This window comes from Grampus griseus, assembly GCF_964374135.1.
Source record: "Grampus griseus genome assembly, chromosome: 20".
Lineage (NCBI taxonomy): Eukaryota > Metazoa > Chordata > Mammalia > Artiodactyla > Delphinidae > Grampus > Grampus griseus.
This window is the reverse complement of record NC_139014.1, coordinates 49172517-49194204: the sequence shown is the minus strand read 5'-3', so window position 1 is coordinate 49194204 and position 21688 is coordinate 49172517. Positions and strand designations below refer to the sequence as shown.

The following is a 21688-nucleotide window of genomic DNA, read 5'->3' as shown; positions in this document are numbered from 1 at the left end:
TTCATACACCCGGACTACAGTGGACTCTTCACGAGCACGTCTGAGATGCCTCTCAAGGTCCCACCTCCAGATGTGTCCCCCCTGTTTCCTCTGCCTGAGGTGCTCTCCCCTGCCCTCACCCAGAGGACCAAATCCTTCTGTTCTGTTGGGAAGTGGGAGGGTTTCTGCACTGGGAAAGGGCATCAGGTTTCCTCCTGCCCTAGCCTGGGAAGGTTCCCCACCTCTTCTGTTCCCCAAGTCTGGGGGGAGGGTCCCAAAGTGGGGGACACATCTGGAGGACAGTGGCTGGCCAGGGTCCCAACACAGGCTGCAGTCACAGAGCACCATCAGATCCCCCCATCACACCCCCCAGGCAGTTTCCATCACGAACAGGCCCAGAAAGGCCTAGCATCAGAGGAGAATTAAGACCCTGTGACCCCAGGAGCCCGAGAAGGTGAGCAGGGCTGGATGGAGACTCACAGGCAGGGGCGGCACAAGCAGGATGAGGAAGTGCAGGGCCATGGACATGGCCACAGCCACCAGCAGCCAGGGGTTCAGCCAGGGCGGCATCCGCAACAGTGACTGGTTCTCCGAGACGCTGCCAAGGGCACAGGGCGCTCACCTCAGGCCAGGATGCGGGCAGGCCCCGCCGTGGTCACCCACCCGCCCCCCCATGTGAGATGCAGCAGGTGGTCTGGGCCTCGGCACTGCCCTTTAAGGACGGGAGAGCTTCTGGGAGGCCAGTGCCGCCGGAAGGTGGATGTCACTGCTGCCCTCTCAGCCCCCAGGGGCCTATGCTGGGACTTGGACGCCCTTTCTCTGCCCCTCAGACCCAATCCTGGCCCCTCTGTTTCCTCACACCTCCATCAGCAGGTCCACCAATTTGGGCCCCCATGGGTCCTCAGAATCCTCTTCTGGACCCTCTGACCCCCCGACCCCAATCCTGGACCCCCGAAACCTCAGACCGCACTCCTGGACACCTCTGACCCCAATTCTGGGCCCCACTGACCCTCAGCCCCCATCCCTCAACACCCTCTCCAGGTCCCTCTGCCCAGCCCACCTGTTAAGGGCGTTGCACATCTCAATGGTCACCAGCACAGACAAGGCCATGGTCGTGGGGAAGCGTGACTCAAAGACCTCGCATTCAGTGCCGGCAAAGAGCGGGTTGTCCTCTGAGCACTTCAGGAAGTTCCTCTGAGGGCCCCCAGGTGGGGTGGGGTGGGGTGGTGGCAGGGAGAACAGCGGTCAGGGGCGGGGCCAGGGCATGGGAAGAGGGAAGCCTCACTCCGCCCTCACCCTCACCCTCACCCTCGGCTCACATCTGAGGACTCAATACAGCCAGCACTGCCGCGGGGAGGGTCCAGGGAGGGTGCTCGCTCTCCCAGGATGGGGACAGAGGGGCTGCACTGGGCCAGGGAGAAGGGCAGACCGTTCTGGGGCAGGGGGGTGGTGGGACGGAGGGGGAGCAGCTGGCATTAGGCTGGGGATGGACGGCAGGGGGCCCTGGAATCAGGGAGTGGGGGACTGAGTATCCGAGGTACAGGAGTGCGGGCGGTGATTAACTGAGGCCACAGAGTAACATGAGTAAACGCATATGAAAACTGATCAGTAAAATTATACTTGAACAGAGTTCACCCTTGGTGGGTAGAAGAGGAAGGTTACTGGGGCCCTAGTCATGATTATTAAATAAGATTCCATTCACACCTCCCTCCACTTCTGCTGCTGAAATCGAGCTCTACCAGACCTGCCCTTTGCTTATGACGTGGCCTAACTCATGGCCAGGTGCAGGCTTGCTGCACGGCTTCTTCATAATTAACAGGGAGCTCTCGGGGCTCAATAAGGGAAGTGGCCCTTGCCCCTGCAGCCCCAGGGGAGTTTTCTTCCTGCCCATAAACCTGGCTCACAGAATCTGCTGTAATAACATGCTAAACTGAGGACACTCGTGAGAACTTCCGTCTTGTTCTCTTCCGCACCACGGGGATGAGCATGAACGTTCATAACCGTTCAACAGCTCTGTTCTCCAACAATACAAATCTGGCCTCTGGAATCTCATCTGAACACAGTGATCCTTTAAGCTAAAAGTTCAGAAATGGGGGGGGGGGGACACATGCTGTGAAAATAACTCTCAAAGAGAAATCTGTAAAGTGACCAGCTGTCTGACCTCCTGTCCAGGAAATCCATCCCTCATTTCTCCCCGGGCAAAAATGCGGGTAAGGCGACTGTCAGCCAGAAGGGGCTGCTGGCACTTCCCTCTCTCGTGCAGAACACAAAATTATAAAAGGCTATGGCTTGGCTAGATTTCTTATTTTAACAAAGAGATGGAGAGTCTTACTTAAACGAACAGTGGGAATTTCTCCAAAAACCAAGCTCCGGTATTTGGGACAAGTGCATGTTTTTATTTGGCACTGATCACAGGCCAGAGAAAATGTCCTAAACTTTGAACCCACCCACTGATCAAGAGGACCAAATGCTCTTGCGAGTTGTGTCACCGCCGCCAGGCCCCACCTCCAGACCTTAATGGTAAGGACCTTGCACATGCATGTACCCACAAACACAGTGCACACGCCTCCCACTCGGGCATGTGTGTGCTTGCATCCCTATGCCCATGCAGGGGAAGAAAATACAAACAGGATTGAAACATGGAGGTGTTTCCATAGACAAACACCCTGCCCAGTTCAGACCTCCTGGGTTTCAGCCGTGAGCACCTGCCACACACGCATTGTCCCCAGGTCGTGGGTCACAGTGAGGCCTCCTACATTGTTTATTAGAAGGTGCTCAGGGCTGGAACTTCCGCCTCACAGATGCATGGTGAGCAGCCCCCGAGGGGTGGGGAGGCTGCTTCTTTGGGGGAAGCCACTGTTCTGCCTACTCCTTCCCTTTGCCTCCCTGGTTATTTCCTATTCACCTTCACCTGCAAGGCCCCCTCTGGGTTTCATTAACTTAACACTTACATAGCTCTTACTATGTGCCAGGTGTTGGTCTAAGCACTTTGTAAGTATTGAATCATCTTAGCCCTATGAGGCAGGGTCTATTATCCATTTTATATGGATGAAGAAACCAACAGAGAGGTTAAGTAGCCTGTCCAAAATCACACAGCTAGTGTGTGATGGAACCAGGGTGGGAACCTGGGCAGCCAGGATCCAGGATCCACTCTGCTGCTTTTACTCAGTGTTCCTCCAGGAATCAAAGGGGGCTCTGGGCACTTCTCCTGAAATTCCAGCACCTGGAGCTGAAAGTTCTCTTAGGTCTAACTCTTGACCATCTCTGAGTTCCACAGCCACCTGCCTTTTCTCTGCTGAAGCACTTCTCACTGTGAAATGTGACTGCCCATTTCCGTGGCTCTCTCCCCCACTGGACTGTACGCTCTTTGCAGAGCCTTTGCCAGCTCGGTCACTGTCATCGCCCTAACAATTTGTGCCTGGCACAGAGTCAGTGCCTAATAGCTGTTTCTTAACCAAGTGGATAAATGAGAAATGGAATGACCTGAGGACAGTTGGGAAGGTGGCACCAAGGGGACTGGGGACTGACTGGTAGTGGGCATGGGATGTGTGTCTAGCATGACCCCAGGGGTCATGACCCCAGGGGATCCACAGCACAAAGGATGGTAACAGAGGCAGGGCAGGAAGGAGGCAGCAGCGGGATGGCTGGCACATCCCCACTCTCCAGCTGCTGCCCCCACAGGAGCTACAGGAGCAGGTGCCTGAGGCTGGTCTGAGCCATCTGCCAAGGGCTGTGGGGCCACCAGCCTTTGGGACAAGGGTCTGGGCCCATGCTCTTCATTGCTGCCAGGAGGGAGAGCCCCATGTGCTTGAGGGCTGGTGGATGGAGGAAAGCATCCCCAGGCTGCCTCTACCTAGGTGTGAACCCCTGAACCCCTGAAGGAGCTCTCACGCTGCCCTCAGGGTGGGGAAGACTGTACTCCCCTGACACTCCCAAGAGTGGCCAGGAAGTCAGGGTCCCTCTCTTGAGCTCTTCTACCTACAGGAAAGTAGCAAAGTCAGGCACAGTCAGAGGAAGGAAATTCCACATCCCCGCCTCTCTCCCCTTTAAATGAGAAACCCACAACTGCCTTTGCCGGAATTGCCGCGAAGGTTCTTTCAAGCAAAGGAGATGCACTGGCTGCTCAGACAGAAGGACAGACTGACAGACAGCAGCTGAGGTGGGGCTCCCTGCCTGCTTCCAGAGTTTTGCTGAGCTAAGCCCGGCCCGTGGTGTGCACCTGCCAGCCAGGTGACTTCCAGAGGTCAGAGGGTCCCTTCCCCAAGACACACGTTGGTTATGAAAGTGGGGAGCCCGGCAGATTCCTTCCGTCCACTGTCAATTGCTCCAGTTTGACCCTCTGCCTGAAGTTCCACCATTTAGGGGCTCCTACCTCTGAGCCCTCAATTGTTTGGGCAGTTTCCCAGTAAAGTAAGACACTTCTGGGCAGTTAAGCCCCTTGGTCCCCCTGTAACTAAATGATTGGGGGAGGAAGTAGCCTCCTCTCTGGCTCGGGGGCTGTGCTGCCGTCTCTAGGCTTTCTGTGGCTTCTGAGCTTGTCTCTTTAGGTGGTGGATGTCTATACGTGAGGAGTGGGGGGGGGGGCGGGACAGCCACTGGCACCCGTGGGGTTCTGGACTCCTTTCCCCTGGAACTCCAACAACAACTTGGGCTGTGAGTTCTACCTCCCAGATGCCCCCAACAGGCTCCCTGGCCATCCCTTGCTCACCAGCTGGTAGAAGGTGACCTGAGGTCCCTCGGCATCATACAGGAACCACCAGGTGGCAGCAGCCACTGTGGCCAGGCCAACGTACACTGTGGGGAGGGCAGGAGAAAACTGGTTATAGTGGACACCTCTGGTTTTCTGGTATCCGTTTCCCCTTCCTAATAATTCGCTGGAACCACTCTCTCCCTTTCTGAGCCATGTGGTTTGCACACTACTGCAGGAGTAAGAGGACAAAACGCTCTTTCTCCTGCTTTATTTGAGGTTGTAATGGGGCAAGTACAAGGGCTGGAGCTACGGCAGCCATCCTGCCACCCCAAGGAGCACCTGCATGAGAATGGAGCTGAGGCAGAGCCAAAATATGCCAATGGTACTGTCTGAGGGCTGGGTCCAGCCATGCCTGAGGCATGATCTAATCTCTTCAGTTACACGAGCCCACACAGTTTCTCTTGGCATAAGCCAGGCTGAGTCATACTGGTCTGTAGTTTGCAAGTGTAACTGATACAAGGGTCTTAGGAAGCTCCAGGAACCGCAGTGAAGACTGGGGCCCCACTCACCTCCAATAGCCAGATATCGGAAGAAGAGCCAGCCACTGATGAGGGCCTCCCGAGGGTTCCGGGGCCGCTTCTCCATAATGTCCAGGTCTGGTGGGTTGAAGCCCAGAGCCGTGGCAGGTAGGCCATCCGTCACCAGGTTCACCCAGAGCAGCTGCACAGGGATCAGGGCTTCGGGCAGGCCCAGAATTGCTGTGATGAAGATGCTGGAACCAGAGTCATGGGCTCTAGCCCCAGCAAATGGAGGGTACAGCTCCTACTCTTACCCCAGGCCCAGGAGCTCCTGCACTGTCTCCACAGCAGCCCCGCCTCACACTGGGCCACCCCTGCCCCCTCAGTCCCAGCTCTGGCGCCTGGACAGACCTGCCTTTTAGGCCTCTCCTCTTGAGGACACAAGTCCTCTTTAGGGGCACACACACACACACACACGTGGACAGTGCATGCCTGAAACATATACACATTTGTTCACAGATGTGTACAATAACCTAGCACAGGTTACACAATCCCACAAACACAAGCAAACACCTACATGCTTGCCCCGACGTGCAGAGATGCAGAATTCTTACATAGCCAGGCAAACGTGTTCACCGTTCTCCACAGGCATCACTCACATGTGAACCTAAGTGCGTACCCAATTACACACTAGCACAAATCCTCATGCGAAAAGATGAACAAGGACTCACATGCACACACGTACACACACCTCTCACTCAGGCATACACCCTATGTGCGCGCACACACACACACACACATGCACGAACACATTACTGCCCAAAGGTGAAGCAAGTTCTCCCATCTTGCAGGACTCTGAAAGTGGGAAGAAGGTCAGGCTGGAGGGATGACAGGGGACTTTTCAGGCACCACCTCAGGGGCTGAGGTGCATCAGGGCCTCTGGAGAATGATGAGGTGTCCCCATCCCTCCCCAACCTGAGGTGGGACTCTGGAAGGCCCCAGCCTTCCAGGGCAGGGCACGGGTCCCTCCATCCCTGCAGCCCCATCCCAGGAACAGGCATTTCCCCAGTCTTAGGGATGCAGAGCTGGTCCAGAGGGCTGGGAGGAGGGAACACAGGGCCTCACCAGACGACCTCGCCAACATTGGAGGAGATGAGATAGCGGATGAATTGCTTCATGTTGCTGTAGATGGCCCGGCCCTCCTCCACTGCAGCCACGATGGAGGCAAAGTTGTCATCTGACAGTACCATCTCTGCCGCTGACTTGGCCACGGCTGTGCCGGAGCCCATGGCGATGCCGATCTCCGCTTTCTTCAGGGCTGGGGCATCATTCACCCCGTCTCCAGTCTGAGGGCCAGGTTAGGTAGGTTCATGCCTGAGAAACTTCCCTTCTACCTCCCTGACTCCCCTCAACTCAGCCTATCACCAAGTTTAGGGGATGTCCCCGAAGAAGCAGACAGCTGGACAGAACAAATGGTGAGGTCATGAGCCTAGAAACTGATTTGGGGATGAGGCTAAGGGGAAGGCAAGGAGTGCAGATAAGGACAAAATTGAGGAGATCAAGTCAAAGATCAGAGAGAATGGTGAGGTGGGGACAGGGATGAGGGTGAGTCAACGCCGAGAGCAGGGGTGAAATTCAGGTGGGATGTGGGGTAGAAGATGAAATTGAGATTAAGGACAAAGGTAAGCTCAAGTCAGGAATGAGGTGAAGGTCATGGCCCAGGTCAAGGGTCGGTTAGGTGTTGTAGTCAAGGGGAAGGCTGGAGCCAAAGTGACGAGCAGGGTCAAGAATGGACTCCTTTCAAGATAAAAAAAATTAGATTAAGGTAGAGGTCAAGTCAAGGCTATGGTCCATATCAGGAACGATGTCATGGTAGAAGTTGGAGTTGAGGTCAAGACTGAAGGCCAGATAAAAGTTGAGGTCAACATAAAGTATTGGACTGCGGGGGGGATCAATGTCAGGGAACAGATCAGGGTCCAGGTCAAGACTGGAACCCATATCAGGGTTGAGCTCAGACTAAAGAATCAGTTTAAGATGGTCAAGGTCAAGGTCAGGGACATAGTGTGAAGATCAAAATAAGGTCAAGAACAAGGTTACAGCTGTAGTCAAGTCGAGGTTGGTGCTCAGCTCATTATCAAGTCGAGGTTGGTGCTCAGCTCATTATCCAGGTCTAGGCTGAGCCACAGGTCAAGGTAAAGGACTGGGTTAGGCTGGAAGTCAAGATTATAAACTGAGGCCAAGTCAGGGTTGAGGCTGAGATTGAGAATCAGTTCAGTGTTGATGAAGAGGTCAACAATCAAGAATGAGACAGAACAAAAACTGGGTCCAAACCAAATGTCCATTCAGAGGTGAATGGATAAAGAGACTGTGGATGGGAATTCCCTGGTGGTGCAGTGGATAAGACTCTGCACTCCCAATGCAGGGGGCCTGGGTTCGATCCCTGGTCAGGGAACTGGATCCCACATGCATGCCGCAACTAAGAGTTTGCATGCCACAACTAAGGAACCCTGGAGCTGCAACTAAGGAGGAGCCCGTGAGCCGCAACTAGGGAGCCCACCTGCCACAACTAAGACCTGGCGCAACCAAACAAACAAGCAAATACATAAATAAATAAATAAATCTTTAAAAGAGACTCTGGTATATTCACACCATGGAATGCCACTGAACAGTAAAAAAGCTATCGTGTAACTGATACCTGCAACAACATGGGTAAACCTCAAAGGAAAGAAGCCAGACACAAAAAAGCACATGCTGTATGATCCCACTTACATGAAAATCCAGGAGAGGCAAAACTAATCTATGATGCAAAAAAATGGGAAGGAGCATAAGGGAACTTCACGGGTTGACGGTAATGTTCCCTAGCGCGTGTGGGGGAAAAGTGTACTGATGTCTGCAACTTTGAAACACATTTAAGAAAAGATGGATGAAGGATGGGTAGAGAGATAGGTACGTGATAAAGCCAATATAACTATGTTATTTATAGAATCTAGATAGTGGATATTTATAGGCATTCACTATAAAAATCATTTTGACTTCTCTTCGTGTTTGAAATGTTTTGTAATAAAATGTTGGGAAAAATAAGAATGAAGCAGAAGCAGCGGTTGCCCGGGTTGCTCCTCCCAGGGCTTATGGCAAGTGCTCGCCCCCACCCTCGCCACCTTCCCCAGGCTCCCGTCTCGTGGCCTCACCATGGCGGTGATCTCATTGAAGGACTGCAGGTTCTCCACGATGCGGGACTTGTGCGCGGGCTCCACCCGAGCGAAGCAGCAGGCCGTGCGGCAGGCGCGGCGCTGCTGCTCGGGGCTGAGGTCATCGAATTCTCGGCCCGTGTAGGCCTTGCCCGCCACGTCCTCTGTGTCCTTGAGGATGCCAAGCCGGCGGCAGATGGCCACAGCCGTGCCTTTGTTGTCCCCCGTGATCATGACCACACGGATGCCCGCCTGGTGGCAGCGTGAGATGCAGGCAGCCACCTCGGGCCTCGGAGGGTCCAGCATGCCCACGCAGCCCACGAAAGTCAGGTCCGTCTGCAGGGAGGGGGCAGATGCGAGTAGGGCCTGGGCCCATCCTCAGACTGCCACCTGCCCAGCACCGCAGGCGGACACATGGCTCCCAGCCCTGGGGCCAGCACCCACCTCGTACTGCACAAACTTGCTGCAGTCGTCTAGCTGCATGTCCTCCTTCCTCGGGGGCGCATCCCGGGTGGCCAGTGCCAGGCAGCGCAGTGTGTCCGAGCCTGAGCTCCAGTCCCGGATCTTGGCCAGAATCTGCTCCCTGGAGGTGGTGTTCAGGGATACCGTGCGGCTCCCCACGCGGACTGAGCTGCAGCGCTCGATCACACTCTCAGGTGCCCCCTGCCGCGTGGGGTAGGGGAGGAGACAAGTCCGTCAGTCAGGACCCCTTCCCTCCCTCCTGCCTAACAGAGGAAATTGAGGCCCAGATACGGGGAAAGGTCACCCAAGGGGACACACAGCAAGGCACAGACCAGAATCCATTCTTTGGAAGCTCGGAGAGGGAACCAATTAGGCCCCACTGTGAGAAAGCCCAGAGGGAAGGGGGCTCACACAGGGTGTGACACCGTGTGAAGCCCAGGCAGAGGCACCCTCCCCTCACCAACCTGCAGCTGAGAAGGCCTGCTGCAGCATTTTGGGGGATGGGGTGGGAATGGCAGCCCTCCTGCAGGCCCTGCCTCCCTGCCAGCCTGCTGCTACCGGGATCCCAGTTCTGTGGGGTGCTCGGCAGCGGGACCAGGAACAGAGCCCTGCTGAGGGTGTGTGCGGTGTGGCTCTGGGAAGGTGGTCTTGGGGGTGCCGGGCTACTCAGCGGCCTTGGGGTCTCAACCCAGATCTCGCCCGAGGCCTGGGAAGAACCTCTGAATCCTCCATCAGTGCCTCCTCCCCCTCCTCAAAGGGCACTCCAAATGCTAGGTTTTTTCGGCTGCCCAAGCTCCCAGTACAGAAGCTTGTCATTTCCAAAGAGGTTAAAACCCTCCACTGCGCGTGAAGACGTGAACGGGGGTCTGGATGGGAACGTGGGTCTCGGTTTCCAAAACACAAAGCACCAAAGTTGCACACCAACCACCTCAACACGCCCTATCAGAAGCAAGAGGGGTTCCAAGACCTGCCAGCCTGACCTGCTGTTCAGATGGGGAGCCCGAGGCCCACACGGGGGTACGGTGACCGCAAGGTCATGTGGCCAGGCAGTGCCTCTCAGCCCAGAGCGGGGACCACAGGGCATCTGGCCCTGGCTTTATCTGCCCCACATGTGGATCCCACTCCCAGTTCCCCATGGCAGGCTGAGCACCCTTGTTATGGAGTCGTCGCTTTGACAGAGGGCCTCACACCTCCCCCAGTCTCCCACCGCTGCAAGCTCCGGCTCTCCAGAGGCCCCAGGCTGGTCAGGCAGGCCCACCTTCACAAACATCTTGCTGCCCTGGGCCGCTAGGCCAGGGTGGGTGGGCGTGCAGTACACCGACATGGACTTCCGGTCTCGGGAGAACTCCAGGGTGAACTCCTTCCGCATCAGCTGCTTGATGACCTGCAGGGCCCAGGTGGGTCAGGGCGTGAGGGGCACAGCCAGCAACTCTGGCTCCTTCCTCGCCAGCTGCTCAGCCCCATGAAGAGCCTCTTGCTCCCTGCACGATGTTGTCTACCCTCTTCTGACCCTGGCATTCAAGGCCTCTCTCCCCCCCTCCAGCCCCAGAAATGCCCTGAAGTTGCCATTTCCTGACCACGCTGTGTAATTCCCGACTCGGAGTCCTTGCCCACACTCAGCTTTTCCTCTCTTTTCCCCCTAGACCAGTCTCACTAGGGGTCTGAGGGCCCTTCTCCTCCCAGAAGCCTCCCACCACTTCATTCCCTTCCCTCCCTTCTCCAGATGCCCCAGAAGCCCCAGCCACGCGGCCTGTGGCCGAACCCTCAAGCTGCTCACCGCGTTGCAGGCCCCAGCTCGCTCCACCCGGGACAGGGCCTGCAGGTCCGTGTCAAAAACATTCATCTTCTCTACAAGGCAAGTCAGGGCCGTCTCCGTAGCCTCTCCCACCTTCTCATACACGCCCTTCGCCTAGCGGGGGCCAGGTACAGGGAGTGAGGGGCAGGGTGGCCCCCAGCCTCACCTCCCACTCGCTCCCTGCCCCCTGGAGCTCCCTTTGCCCGTCACCTGTAACGCCCTTTGCGCCAGGCCTGTGGGCCCTTCCCAGCCCAGCTGACCTGACCCTCCCTTCCTCCCTTCCCTCCTCCCCTGACATCAATGGCCACGCACCTTTCCTGTCCTCTGAATCGCCCTCTGCTCACACTTCTCAGCTTCCTTCACCAGATTCCTCTTTCTAAACCTGCTGTCTGGGCCCTGCTCCTTCCGTCCACCCCCGTCTCCCTGAGGCCTCATATGTCCCTGGCCTCTCCCATCCTTCACGGGCTCATGATGGCCAGTGCCCACCCAGCCCACTGCAACCTCTCTCCTGAGCTCCAAGCCCACACGTACAGCTGCCACCTGTTGGACTCTGTTCCCTGGGGACCCTCAGGCTACCTCTCCCCCTCCCTATTTTGCCACTCCCATGACAGTCCCAGCCAGGACAGCAACTACAGGCTACCCTGACCTCCTCCCTCTTTCACCTAACCAGTCACCAAGTCCCAGGATCTGGGCTCCAAACTCTCTCTCCAACCCATGCCTGCCCCCCTCCCCCTGAAGCGCCAGCCAGGACTCAGCTGGCACCGCTCCGGCCTGGATGCCCACAAGGGGCTCCTCGGCTCCGGTCTTGCCCAGTCTGTTCTGTCCTCCACACAGAAGTCTGGGTGATCTTCTGTGAGTGCAGATCTGACCATATCACTCTCCTGCTCCAAACCCTTTGCTGTCTGTCTACTGCCCTCATCTGGGCATCAGACTGACTTGGCCAAGCGCCCCCGCCCCAACAGGCAGGAGCGGCCTCCCACATGCTCCAGCCACAGGGAAGAGCATTCAATGCTCGTTTCTGGGCTGTGCCTTCTGCTTTAAACACTTCTTAGTCTTGTCCCCCAAACCTCTTCCCCCAGGCACCCCTGGCCCTTCTGCCCTTTACATTACAGTCCCCCACAGCCCAAGAGCCCCGAGCAGGGTTCCAGAGCCAGTCTGAGGAAGGAGGGGTGACAGTGTGGAGTGGACAAAGGATGGCAGTGCTCCTGGGGTGTGGCACTCCAACGGGGCAGGACCTCCAATCCTGCGAGCTTTGATACTCTGGGAGCAAGGTCTGTTCTGAGCGCCTGGATACTAGGGAGGTCACGAAGGGGAGCGGGGGCCCACCTCGTTGTAGTCCAGCGCTGAGTCATTGCACAGGGCGCAGATGGTCGCCAGCTCCGCCAGCGCGTCAAACTGCCCGCAGCACACAGGCCACCCCCCCAGCCGCCTGTGGAGCCAGAGCTGTCAGTACGGTGCCCTTGTCCCAGCCCCTGGGCAATGCCCAGCTCTTGGCCCCCAAGAGGTCTCACCAATGACAGCTCTCAGAGCTGTCCTACATAGCTCCGCCCACCAGGAAACCCCGTCCACCTGAGCCCCCTCGCCGAGCACTCACACTTCGCCCTCCGGGGCATACGTGGTGCCCGAGATGGTGAACTCGTGCAAACTGCAGGTACCCGCTTCGGCCTCGGCTACCACGAACATCTGCGGAGCGCAGGGGCGTGCTCAGGCAGGCCCTCCTCCCTGGGCAGCCAGTCGGACTCAAGCCTGACCCCAGGGTGGTGTCCTGTGGGTCTCCAGAGGAGGTACCGGCCTTCCCTCCCCCAGGATCTTGGAGGTGAAGTGTAAGAGTACTGCGTCCAGGCTGAGGCCGGGCCTCTCTGCCCTGCCCAGCTGTGTCCAGTTCAGGCTTGTCCTTTGCTCTAAACCCACGAGAGATTTATGGCAGATTCTTCAATGTTCTGGGGCAGCTGCCAGCTTGACAGAGCTCTGAGCTGGGACGGGAAGCCTGGGTCCTTGCCCATCTCACTATGTGACCCCTGGCGGAGCACCTAAGCCTCAGTTTCTCCACTGGTAACGTGGAGAAAGTGGGATCAGAGTGCAGCTGCCCCTCCTTGCCCTTCAAGGGAACGAGTTCCTGACCTCCAAGGGAGGAAACCTACATAGCATCCTGAGGCACAGACCCCGTCCCAGAGAGTGAGCTCCTGCCCGCAGGGCCCAGCCCCTACCTGTGCCCCTGCGGGACAGGGGGCTCACCTCTCCCAGGGCAGCCCATGTCCTCATCTGTCAGCCAGCTCTGCCAGGGAGCTAATGCTTGCTTCCTGGAAACGGCCTCACTGCACATTCCCAAGCCAATGGCCAGCCCAGCACCCAGCAGGTGCTCAGTAAACATCCCTTCCATTGCACTTTCCTCCCTGCGCCTGGGGACAGCCCTCCAGCCAGCAGACCCCTGAGAAGTCAAGTTTCTTAGCCCATCATCCAGTATGTAAGGCCCCTACGACTTCCCTATACTGTGTTTTTCAAATCTTTATTTCAGAACCCCTAGTAGGACTGTTCAAATGAAGTCCTACTAGGGATTCTAGCAGGTCAGGGGCTGCAGGGCAGTAAAGCGTGCTGGTGCCGCCAACCCCATGGCAGCCGCTGATGGGCTTCTGTGGGGGACTAAGGTCTCAGATATAGAGCCTGGGTTTCCCAGGCCCAGTGGGCAGATTATGGGAGCAGGGGTGGGAGAGGAGTGATTGGGGGACCTAGGGAGCGGGAAATCCAAAAGCTTCACCGTCATGCCACCCACTCCTCTACCCCAGGGGCCTGCTGGAGTCTCAGCCAGACTCCCTGATGCATGTGGGCAGCAGCCCAGGATCTGGGATCAAGTGCCAGGAAATGAATAATTCCTGCCTGGGCCCTTCCCAGGTCACTGGAGCTGGCGCAACTGGTGATAGGCGTTGACCACAGAGAGTCACGGTGGTGAAGGATAGAACCTGGGTCCAGTCCCTGGTCCAGAAGATCCCACATGCCGCAGAGCAACTAAGCCTGTGTGCCACAACTACTGAGCCTGTGCTCTAGAGCCTGCAACCCACAATTACTGAGCCCTCATGCCACAACTACTGAGCCCACGCACCTAGAGCCCATGCTCTGCAACAACAGAAGCCACAGCAATGAGAAGCCCATGCACCACAGTGAAGAGTAGCCCCCGCTCGCCACAACTAGAGAAAGCCCGCGTGCAGCAACGAAGACCCAACACAGCCAAAAATAAATAAATAAATAAATTTCTAAAAAAAAATAAAGAAACGAACCTGGGTCTAGGCCCAGCTTGGATCAGATGCCCAGGCTGTACTTGACCCTCCCCTGTGTCCTTTATGGTTACCTGGCAGGGCTTGCACACCCAAACTTCAGATGGGGAAACTGAGGTTCACAGATGGGCAGTTGCCTGCCAGGACCCTACAGAGTGACCCATGGGTCCTAACGATGCATGTCCAGCCAGGCTTTGCTGCTCTGCCCCATGAGAACCTGGATCTGCTCCCCACCATGGGGCAGCACACAGGTTCTCTCCTCCACCTCTGGCCAAAAAGGAGTCAGGGAGTGGCCCAGAGAGGGAGCCTAGCCTGCCAAACATCACACAGCAATACCCAACCTGGCTGCAGCCACTCACCCGGCAGACCGACATCTGATTGGTGGTGAGTGTGCCCGTCTTATCAGAGCAGATGACCGAGGTGCAGCCCAGGGTCTCCACGGAGGGCAGACTCCGCACGATGGCGTTCTTGCGGGCCATACGCCGTGTGCCCAGTGCCAAGCATGTAGTGATGACAGCCGGGAGGCCCTCAGGGATGGCGGCCACTGCCAGGGCCACGGCAATCTTGAAGTAGTAGACAGCACCTCGGAGCCAAGAGCCGCCGTGGGCCGGATCAGCGAAGTGACCAATGTTAATGACCCACACGGCCACGCAGACCACGGAGACGGCGCGGGACAGCTGCTGCCCAAACTCATCCAGCTTCTGCTGCAGGGGCGTCCGCTCTGGTGCCATGGCCGCCATCTGACTCCGGATCTTACCCAGCTCCGTGTGCAAGCCCGTGGCCACTGCCACACCCATCGCCTTGCCCGATGCGATGTTGGTGCCCTGGCCGAGGGAGGGATAAGGAAAGGGCTGGTTAGCACCCCAACCGGGGCCCAGAACCCCTGATCCCTTCAGGCTGGGGCTAGGGCTCTTATTCCCCTCCTTGGCTTTCTTTTTCTCCATACTTAGTGCTCTCAGAGGGATGCCACTATGTAGTCTTGAGTCATTGTCATCGCCATGATAGTGTCAGCTCTATGAAAGCAGGGACTTGGTTCAGTGCCACATCCCCAGTGCCTAGTGTGGGGGGCCTGGCACAGAGGAAGCACCAGCTGATACTGACAGTATGATCAACCAGCACAGCACAGCACCAACCCATCAAAATTCAGCTCATAAACGACAAATACAGCCACACAGGAGTGTGGCTAACCGTGCCCTCAGGTAAACAGTCGATAAATATTTACTGAAGAATCCAGAAAATGTGCGCTGAAGTCCATCCATTCCCAAGGCCCCAGTAAGATCCCCAAGCCCCGGTGCAAGTGCCGGCCAGCCTTGAGCCTCTGTGTCCTCTGCTGTAAAACGGTCCAACAGAGGCCCGAGACACAGCTGCTCTGAGGAGGCTCATAACTCGGTCCCCTTCAGACAGGTGCACTATGCTGAGGCTGGAGAGAAGGTGGGTTCTGGTAGCCTCAGCGTCCCTTCTGCCCTGAGCCATGCAGCTCCTGCCCCCCCTTACAGGCCCCTCCGCTAAGGAAATGACCTGCAGTTAGCCAGGGCACCCTCCTTAGAAAGCTTCTAGTGACAGCTTCTAATGCCTGAACATGCCCCTTGGCGTCCCCTCCCCACCCAAGGCAGCTTGTCCAAAGCTTCCAGGCACCTAGGCAGGGTGCTCTCCTCAAGAAGAGCTGTGGGTGTATATCACTTTCTCCATTTCTGTTCACTTCTGGGGAGACTTTAATAACTTAGTGCCCAGGGCCACTGCCAATTGGCCTGACCCCTCCTTGTGGCCTCCGTGGGCAGCCTGTGAGCATCACTGGTTAAGTCCCTCTAAGGCCACAGGGGCTGATCCCTCCCACCAGAGAAGAACCCATCACTCTCCCTGAGAAGAGCTGGGCGGCTTGGAATCTTGCCTTGGGGATCAGTTTTCCTATCTGAGAAATGGACTGTTCTTGATATCCTTCACCATTTTGGCAATGCTTCTCCCTCTAGAGGATTCTGTTGAGGCAAGAGAGGCTCTGCCTCTCTCCAGTTTAAGGCAGGATAAGCCTAGCAGGTAGGAGGAAAAGCTCTGGAATCAGGAGTCTGAGTCCACATCCCAGCTCTGTCACTCGCTGGCTGTGTGACTTTGGGCAACTTACTTAACCTCTCTGTGCCTGCTTCCTTGCTGGAAAATGCAGACAAGAGTACTTATTTCAAAGGCGCTGTGAGGATTAAATAAATTAATACAGGTAAAGGGCTTAGAACAGGGCCAAGCACACAGCCTTAGGTAAACACAGCTATTATTATTACTATAAGTTTGTACATATTCTTAATAACAGATGAGGTTCTTTCCCACAGGGCTTCAGCTGATTAATCTAAATGTTATTATCTTTACCATCACCGTCCAGGCAAAGGCCCCAGGCATCCCAAGCACTTACAGAAAACAGCATGTTCTTCTTGTCCTGGTTCACAGCTCTGGGGTCTGGGATGGCATCCGTGTGCTTGGTCACAGACACAGATTCACCTGGATGCGGAATCAGAAATGAGAAGCCCCACGTGAAGGCGCCTCTGTCCCCTGGCCTAGCCGCCCCTGGCTCCAGCCTCCAGGCCTCACCAGTCAGGATGGACTGGTCCACTCTCAGCGTGGTGGACTTGATCTCGATGAGACGGAGGTCGGCGGGCACTTTGTCTCCCACTGTGGAGGGAGAACAGCTTGGCTGAGGGTGGCTTTGGATGCCACCTCCTGGGAAAGCCAGGAGGGCTCCCAGAAACCAAGGCTGGGGCTGGGAGGCAGAGGCCTGAGCTGTCCCCTGGCCTACAGTCCCCTTATCTGTCCGATGCGGTTTTGGCCAAAGAGCTTTAGAAGACTCCAATAGCTACCCCCTCTGCATATACAGTCAGAAAGAGAAGGATGGGCTCATCTGCGTCACATAATGAAAGGAGGAGGCCCCCAACGCACCTGCCACTTCCACGATGTCTCCGGGGACGATGTCCCGGGCGCGGATCCGCTGCACGCCCTTGCGGTCCGAGCGGATCACCTTGCCCATCTCAGGCTCATACTCCTTCAGGGCCTCAATGGCACTCTCAGCATTGCGTTCCTGCAGAGGCAGGAAGGCTGTCTGTCTCTGCTGGCCCCAGCAGGCCACCCCCTTGGAGTGACACCCTTAGGGCTTGGGATGGATCTGGAAGTAGAAGGACCTGCAGGATTTCCGGACCAAATGGAGGTCACACCTAGCAGCTGGGAGACCCCAGGGCCCAGTCCCACCACCGAGCCTCCCACCTGCCACACGCCCACGATCGCATTGGCCACAAGGATCAGCATGATGACCAGGGGCTCCACGAAGGCAGTTGTGGTCTCCTCACCTTCCTCGAACCAGGCCAGGACCTGCCGGGATCAAAGCTGGTGAGTTTAGGCTAAGCCGTGGGCCAGGGTCTGCTTGCCATTTCCTTTGTATGCAGGGTCTCTGTCTGCTCCCATTTTGGGGGAAATACCCCTGAGGAGCACCAGACCTAGAGAGGTCTGCTCTCAGAAGGCCTTGGCTTACGAAGTCCAGCCCCTGCAGGTAGTGACCACCAGAGCCCACGTCCCACCCCACCCACTTTCAGGGACGTGGGGCCGTTGTGTGATGGCCAGTAGGAGGCATCGCCACCTGCCTGGCGGTGGTTCTCGGAGCAGGTGTGGTGTGCCCAGACCAGGAGTGGCGGCAGCATCACCTGGGAACTTGTTAGAAATGCAAATCCTTGGTGTCCATCCCAGACCTCCCAAGTCAGAAACTCTGGGGTGGGGCCCAGCAGTCTGTGTTTTAAGCAGCCCAGGTGATCCTGCTGCAGGCTCAAGTTCATGGTTCACAGACCAGAGGACCATGATTCCAGCCAGAGCCCAGGCCTGGAGGCACGAGACCTGGTTCAAGTCCGCTCCCACCTCTTGGCCCAGGTGGGCACTTGTCATCCTCTCCAGGCCTCAGTGTGTCCATCTGTTCCGTGGAGAGGGTACCAGAACCCTTTTGGCTCAGCTGTTTTGGGCACATGCCTGGACAGACTTTTTTAAGAGTCCTCCGTTTCCAAGGAACAGTGAGTGGCCAGGGGGGTCAGACACAGCTGGCTGGGCCCCTCCTGGCTGGAGGGGCCTGGGGCAGGAGTCACATGCACCCCCGGGGCTCCATTCCCTGCATGACCGTTGGGTCTCTGCTGCTCAGCCACTGGTGTTCCCCTTCCCCACCGCTCCACTCTGGCCCCGTGGCCCTGCAGGTGCAGAAGGAGCCTGGGCAGGGCGGATGGGGGACAGCCGCAAGGAGCAGCATCCACGAGGAGGCTGCAGGAGGTTAAGGCCCGAAGTCTGTCTGAGGAGCTCTGCAAGTCACAGAATGGGCTCACAGCCGGGGGGATTTCGCCCACCAGGGACATTTGGCAACATCTGTAGGCTTGATTGTTACAAGTGGGGAGTGCTACTGGCATCTGGTGGGCAGGGGCCAGGGATGCTGCTAAAAATTCTACAGTGCACAGGACAGCTCCCACCACCAAGAATCATCTGGTCCAAGAGGTCAGCAGGGCCGATGCTGAGAAACCCTGCGCTAAGGCAAGGAGGGGTGGGGTCAGACCTGTGCCTCTGTGAGCTCACTCTGCCAGCCAGGGGACAGGTGGGAGCCGCGAGTCCAGTGCGCGGGGCTGCGAGGGTGTGGGCAAGGGCAGGGGGCAGGCAGGGGCCCAGGGATGCCCACAGCTGAGAGGACAGCCCTGTGGCCCAGAGCCTGGGCCTCTGAGCACTGCCCTGACCTGGTCTCCCTCCCGGGTTGCCCGATGCCATGAAATGGGGGCCCTACTTACGAAGGAGACCAGGGCCGCCAGCAGCAGGATGCGCACCAGGAGGTCCTCAAACTGCTCCAGCACCAGCTCCCACAGGGACTTCCCTGGGGACAGGAGTGCCGCATGAGGCCTGGGCCCCTGACCGACTGACCTGCTTCCATGCAGAGCTGGGGCGGCCTCAGGACCACCTGGCCCACTCCCTCCCTACCATTTGAAAAGGGAGAGCCCAGAGGCCCTGAGAAGCACAGATGGGCAATGCAGTGGGGTGGGGTGGGGTGGGGGTGGGGTGTTGCTCAGCAAGGCCCCACCCAGCCGGGGATGGGGGGAGGACACGGCCTGACAGTGAACGGCCCACGATGGTGTCTGGTGGCCTCATAGGCCGCCCTGGCCCAAGGCTCACCTTCCTCGGTCGGGAGCTCTGCAGGATCCAGGCAGCCACAGGAGCCATGGGGAGACAAGAAATGACTGGGTTATAGAGTGGAGTCTGAGCAGCCCCTGCCCATGTGCCCACCGGGACCTCCACGATGGGCAGGACACATCACCCCAGTTCTCTGAGATCACAGAACGGATGGTTTGAGCCCAGATGCTTCCACCCCCAACCCTCACCTCACTCTGGTTGAGGAAGGTCTGGTGTGGCCTGGCTCACCCTGGGACAAGACGGGAGCCAGGAGCGGCCTCATAGACACTCCCCCATTGCACAGAGGGGTAACTGAGGCCTGGAGAAGAGACGGGACCCCTGAGGTCACATAGGGAGTTTGTAGTTCTCACAGCTCCCTGCACTCTGCTCTTTCTCAGATGCCCACCTGGTCCCGTTCAATGTCCCCCACCCATGGCAGGGTAGCCCTTCCCTTAAATTGAGAACATCGGCTCAGGCCACCTCTGACACACCTGCTTCTCCAGGACCACAGGGACAAGGCCCACAGCACTGCTGTCCCTCTGAGCCTCACCCCATCCCAGGCTCCCCCTGAGCACGACCCCAGCAGCCAGCATCCCGGACACTGAGAAACCCACCGCAGTTCAGTTCCTAGAGGCTGAGTCTCAGCTTGTCCCCTCCCAGGCCCTCCACTCCAGGCAAGCTCAGTGAGGACCCAGCCAGCATGCCCAGGCCAGACCACAGAACATTTTGAAGAACCATGTTTCCAAACACCACCAGGACCTGCTGTCACTTTACGGGCTCCACTTTTATCTCCTGTTTCCCGAAGCACCTATGTTACAGGTGGAGCTGGCTGCCCCAGTACCTGAAGTCTTGGAATCTTCCCAACAGCCTAAAGGGGAGGCAGGTGGGAATTCCGACCCCGTTTCGCAGGTGCAAGAGTGAGGTCCAACGTGGATTCGTGGCTTGAACAAGGTCACACAGCCAGCAAGGGTATCTGTGGGTCTGTGGAAAGGGGCCCTGGACGGGCTTCTCCCTCCTCCTGCCAAGCTCGGGACCTGCCCACAGCTGTCTGAGGCCCCTCCCAGATCAAGCCTAACTGAGTCTTGCCTCCTCTTGTCTACACCCCCAGCCCCACCCCGGGTCGCTTGGGAGCTTGTTAGCATGCAGAATCCGAGCCCCACCCCAGGCTGGCTCTCCCTCTCTCCTCCTCCCTGACATGGGTCTTTGCCTCTGTCCACCTGCTTTCGGCTCGAGCACCTGCCAGCATTTCTTCCCATGGGCACCTCTCCCCTGACCATCTGTTTCAAAGGTCTGGGGTCTGCACCTGGCAGCTGAACCATGGGGAGTAATAAGCAGCCCACCGGGCTGCAGGAATCCAGGAGGAAAACATGTAACCTAAAAATACACTTTCTAGCATTTTCTCCAAAGTCCTATTTTAGGCAATGGCTGACATTTTCCGTGGAAAATGTAATCTCCAGTGTCCTGCGTTGAGATTAAAATCAAACAGACTTTTTCCTTCTGATCTATTTAGCTGAGGCGAACAGGAAAGGCGGGGGGAGGGCCAGGCCTGGTTTCTGGGCCGATTCTCCAATGGAGCAGCGCCCTTTAGAGGTCATCTCGGCCATGCCCCAGCTAATGGCACACATCAGTCTGCTTCTGCCATGCTCGACCCAGGAGATTCCTCAACCCCTCACCTCTGCAGGTGTCTTCAGGGTTCCTGACCTAAGGGAGAGTGTATCCGTTAAGTCTCACCTGAATCCCTCCTGCTGTCTCCCTGACCCCTCCCTCTATTTGGCATGTAGCCCCTTGACCACCATATTCCTCAGGGCTTTTTTTCTGGGTAAGAGTGAGGTCCGGGGTTGGGAATCATGTTATTGGACACACATACCAGCTCTAGTTCCCCTGCAAGCTGCCCTCTGCCTGCAGGTCTCACCAGTTCTCCTTTCTCTCCCCTTCCACCTGGATCTCCCCTTCTGCTGACCCACAGCTCGATCCAGGGTCCACTCTTGGTGGTGGTCATCATGCTGTTCCCCAAATACTTCTCATTCTCCCCACCTTGTGGGCACACAGTAGGACTGCACGTCCCAGCTTCCTGTGTGAGTGGCAAAAAGAAGGATGTATATTCGGGCTGGAATGTTGAACTGCTGGAGAAGGGCGCCGTCCGATGGAAAATTTCTGTGATGATGGAAGAGTCCTATAGCCACACTGTCTGATATGGTAGCCACCAGCCACATGTAGCAACTGAGCACTGGGAATGTAGCTAGTGTGACTAAGTAGCCACATTTTATTTATTTTTGCCACACCTTGAGGTTTGCAGGATCTTAGTTCTCTGACCAGGGATTGAACCCAGGCCCCCAGCAGCAGAAGCACGGAGTTCTAACCACTGGACCACCAGGGAATTCCCTACATTTTAAATTATACTTAATTTTTATTCATTTAAACTCAATCAGCCACACAAGGTTAGTGGCTGCCCTATTGGACAGCACAGTCTGGACTTCTTTGACCCTCTGCTACAGCAACCAGCACCTGTGCAACGGTATCTGCTTTGTGAACCTGAGTCACAGAGTCGGGAGACACCGAGCCCCCAGATGGGCTGCACTGAGGTACATATATACAGTGTGAGCAAGAAATGACCTGGATTGTTTCAAGCC

At 57.0% G+C, this 21688-nt stretch overlaps 1 protein-coding gene across 1 annotated transcript in view; it reads right to left on the bottom strand.

Annotated features, from left to right (window-relative positions):
- Window positions 1-21688, bottom strand: part of ATP2A3 (ATPase sarcoplasmic/endoplasmic reticulum Ca2+ transporting 3) — a gene marked incomplete at both ends in the record, with an annotated part of 29687 nt that overhangs the window by 1079 nt on the left and 6920 nt on the right. Inside the window, 18 exons of the mRNA XM_082678578.1 lie at window positions 460-577; window positions 1040-1173; window positions 4688-4773; window positions 5239-5441; window positions 6313-6533; window positions 8376-8711; window positions 8820-9038; window positions 10096-10221; window positions 10615-10746; window positions 11959-12061; window positions 12227-12315; window positions 14261-14725; window positions 16297-16382; window positions 16473-16553; window positions 16818-16956; window positions 17139-17243; window positions 18683-18765; window positions 19062-19079. Coding sequence (XP_082534704.1) covers window positions 460-577; window positions 1040-1173; window positions 4688-4773; window positions 5239-5441; window positions 6313-6533; window positions 8376-8711; window positions 8820-9038; window positions 10096-10221; window positions 10615-10746; window positions 11959-12061; window positions 12227-12315; window positions 14261-14725; window positions 16297-16382; window positions 16473-16553; window positions 16818-16956; window positions 17139-17243; window positions 18683-18765; window positions 19062-19079 — 2744 coding nt within the window. The remainder of the gene's footprint in view (window positions 1-459; window positions 578-1039; window positions 1174-4687; window positions 4774-5238; window positions 5442-6312; window positions 6534-8375; window positions 8712-8819; window positions 9039-10095; window positions 10222-10614; window positions 10747-11958; window positions 12062-12226; window positions 12316-14260; window positions 14726-16296; window positions 16383-16472; window positions 16554-16817; window positions 16957-17138; window positions 17244-18682; window positions 18766-19061; window positions 19080-21688) is intronic.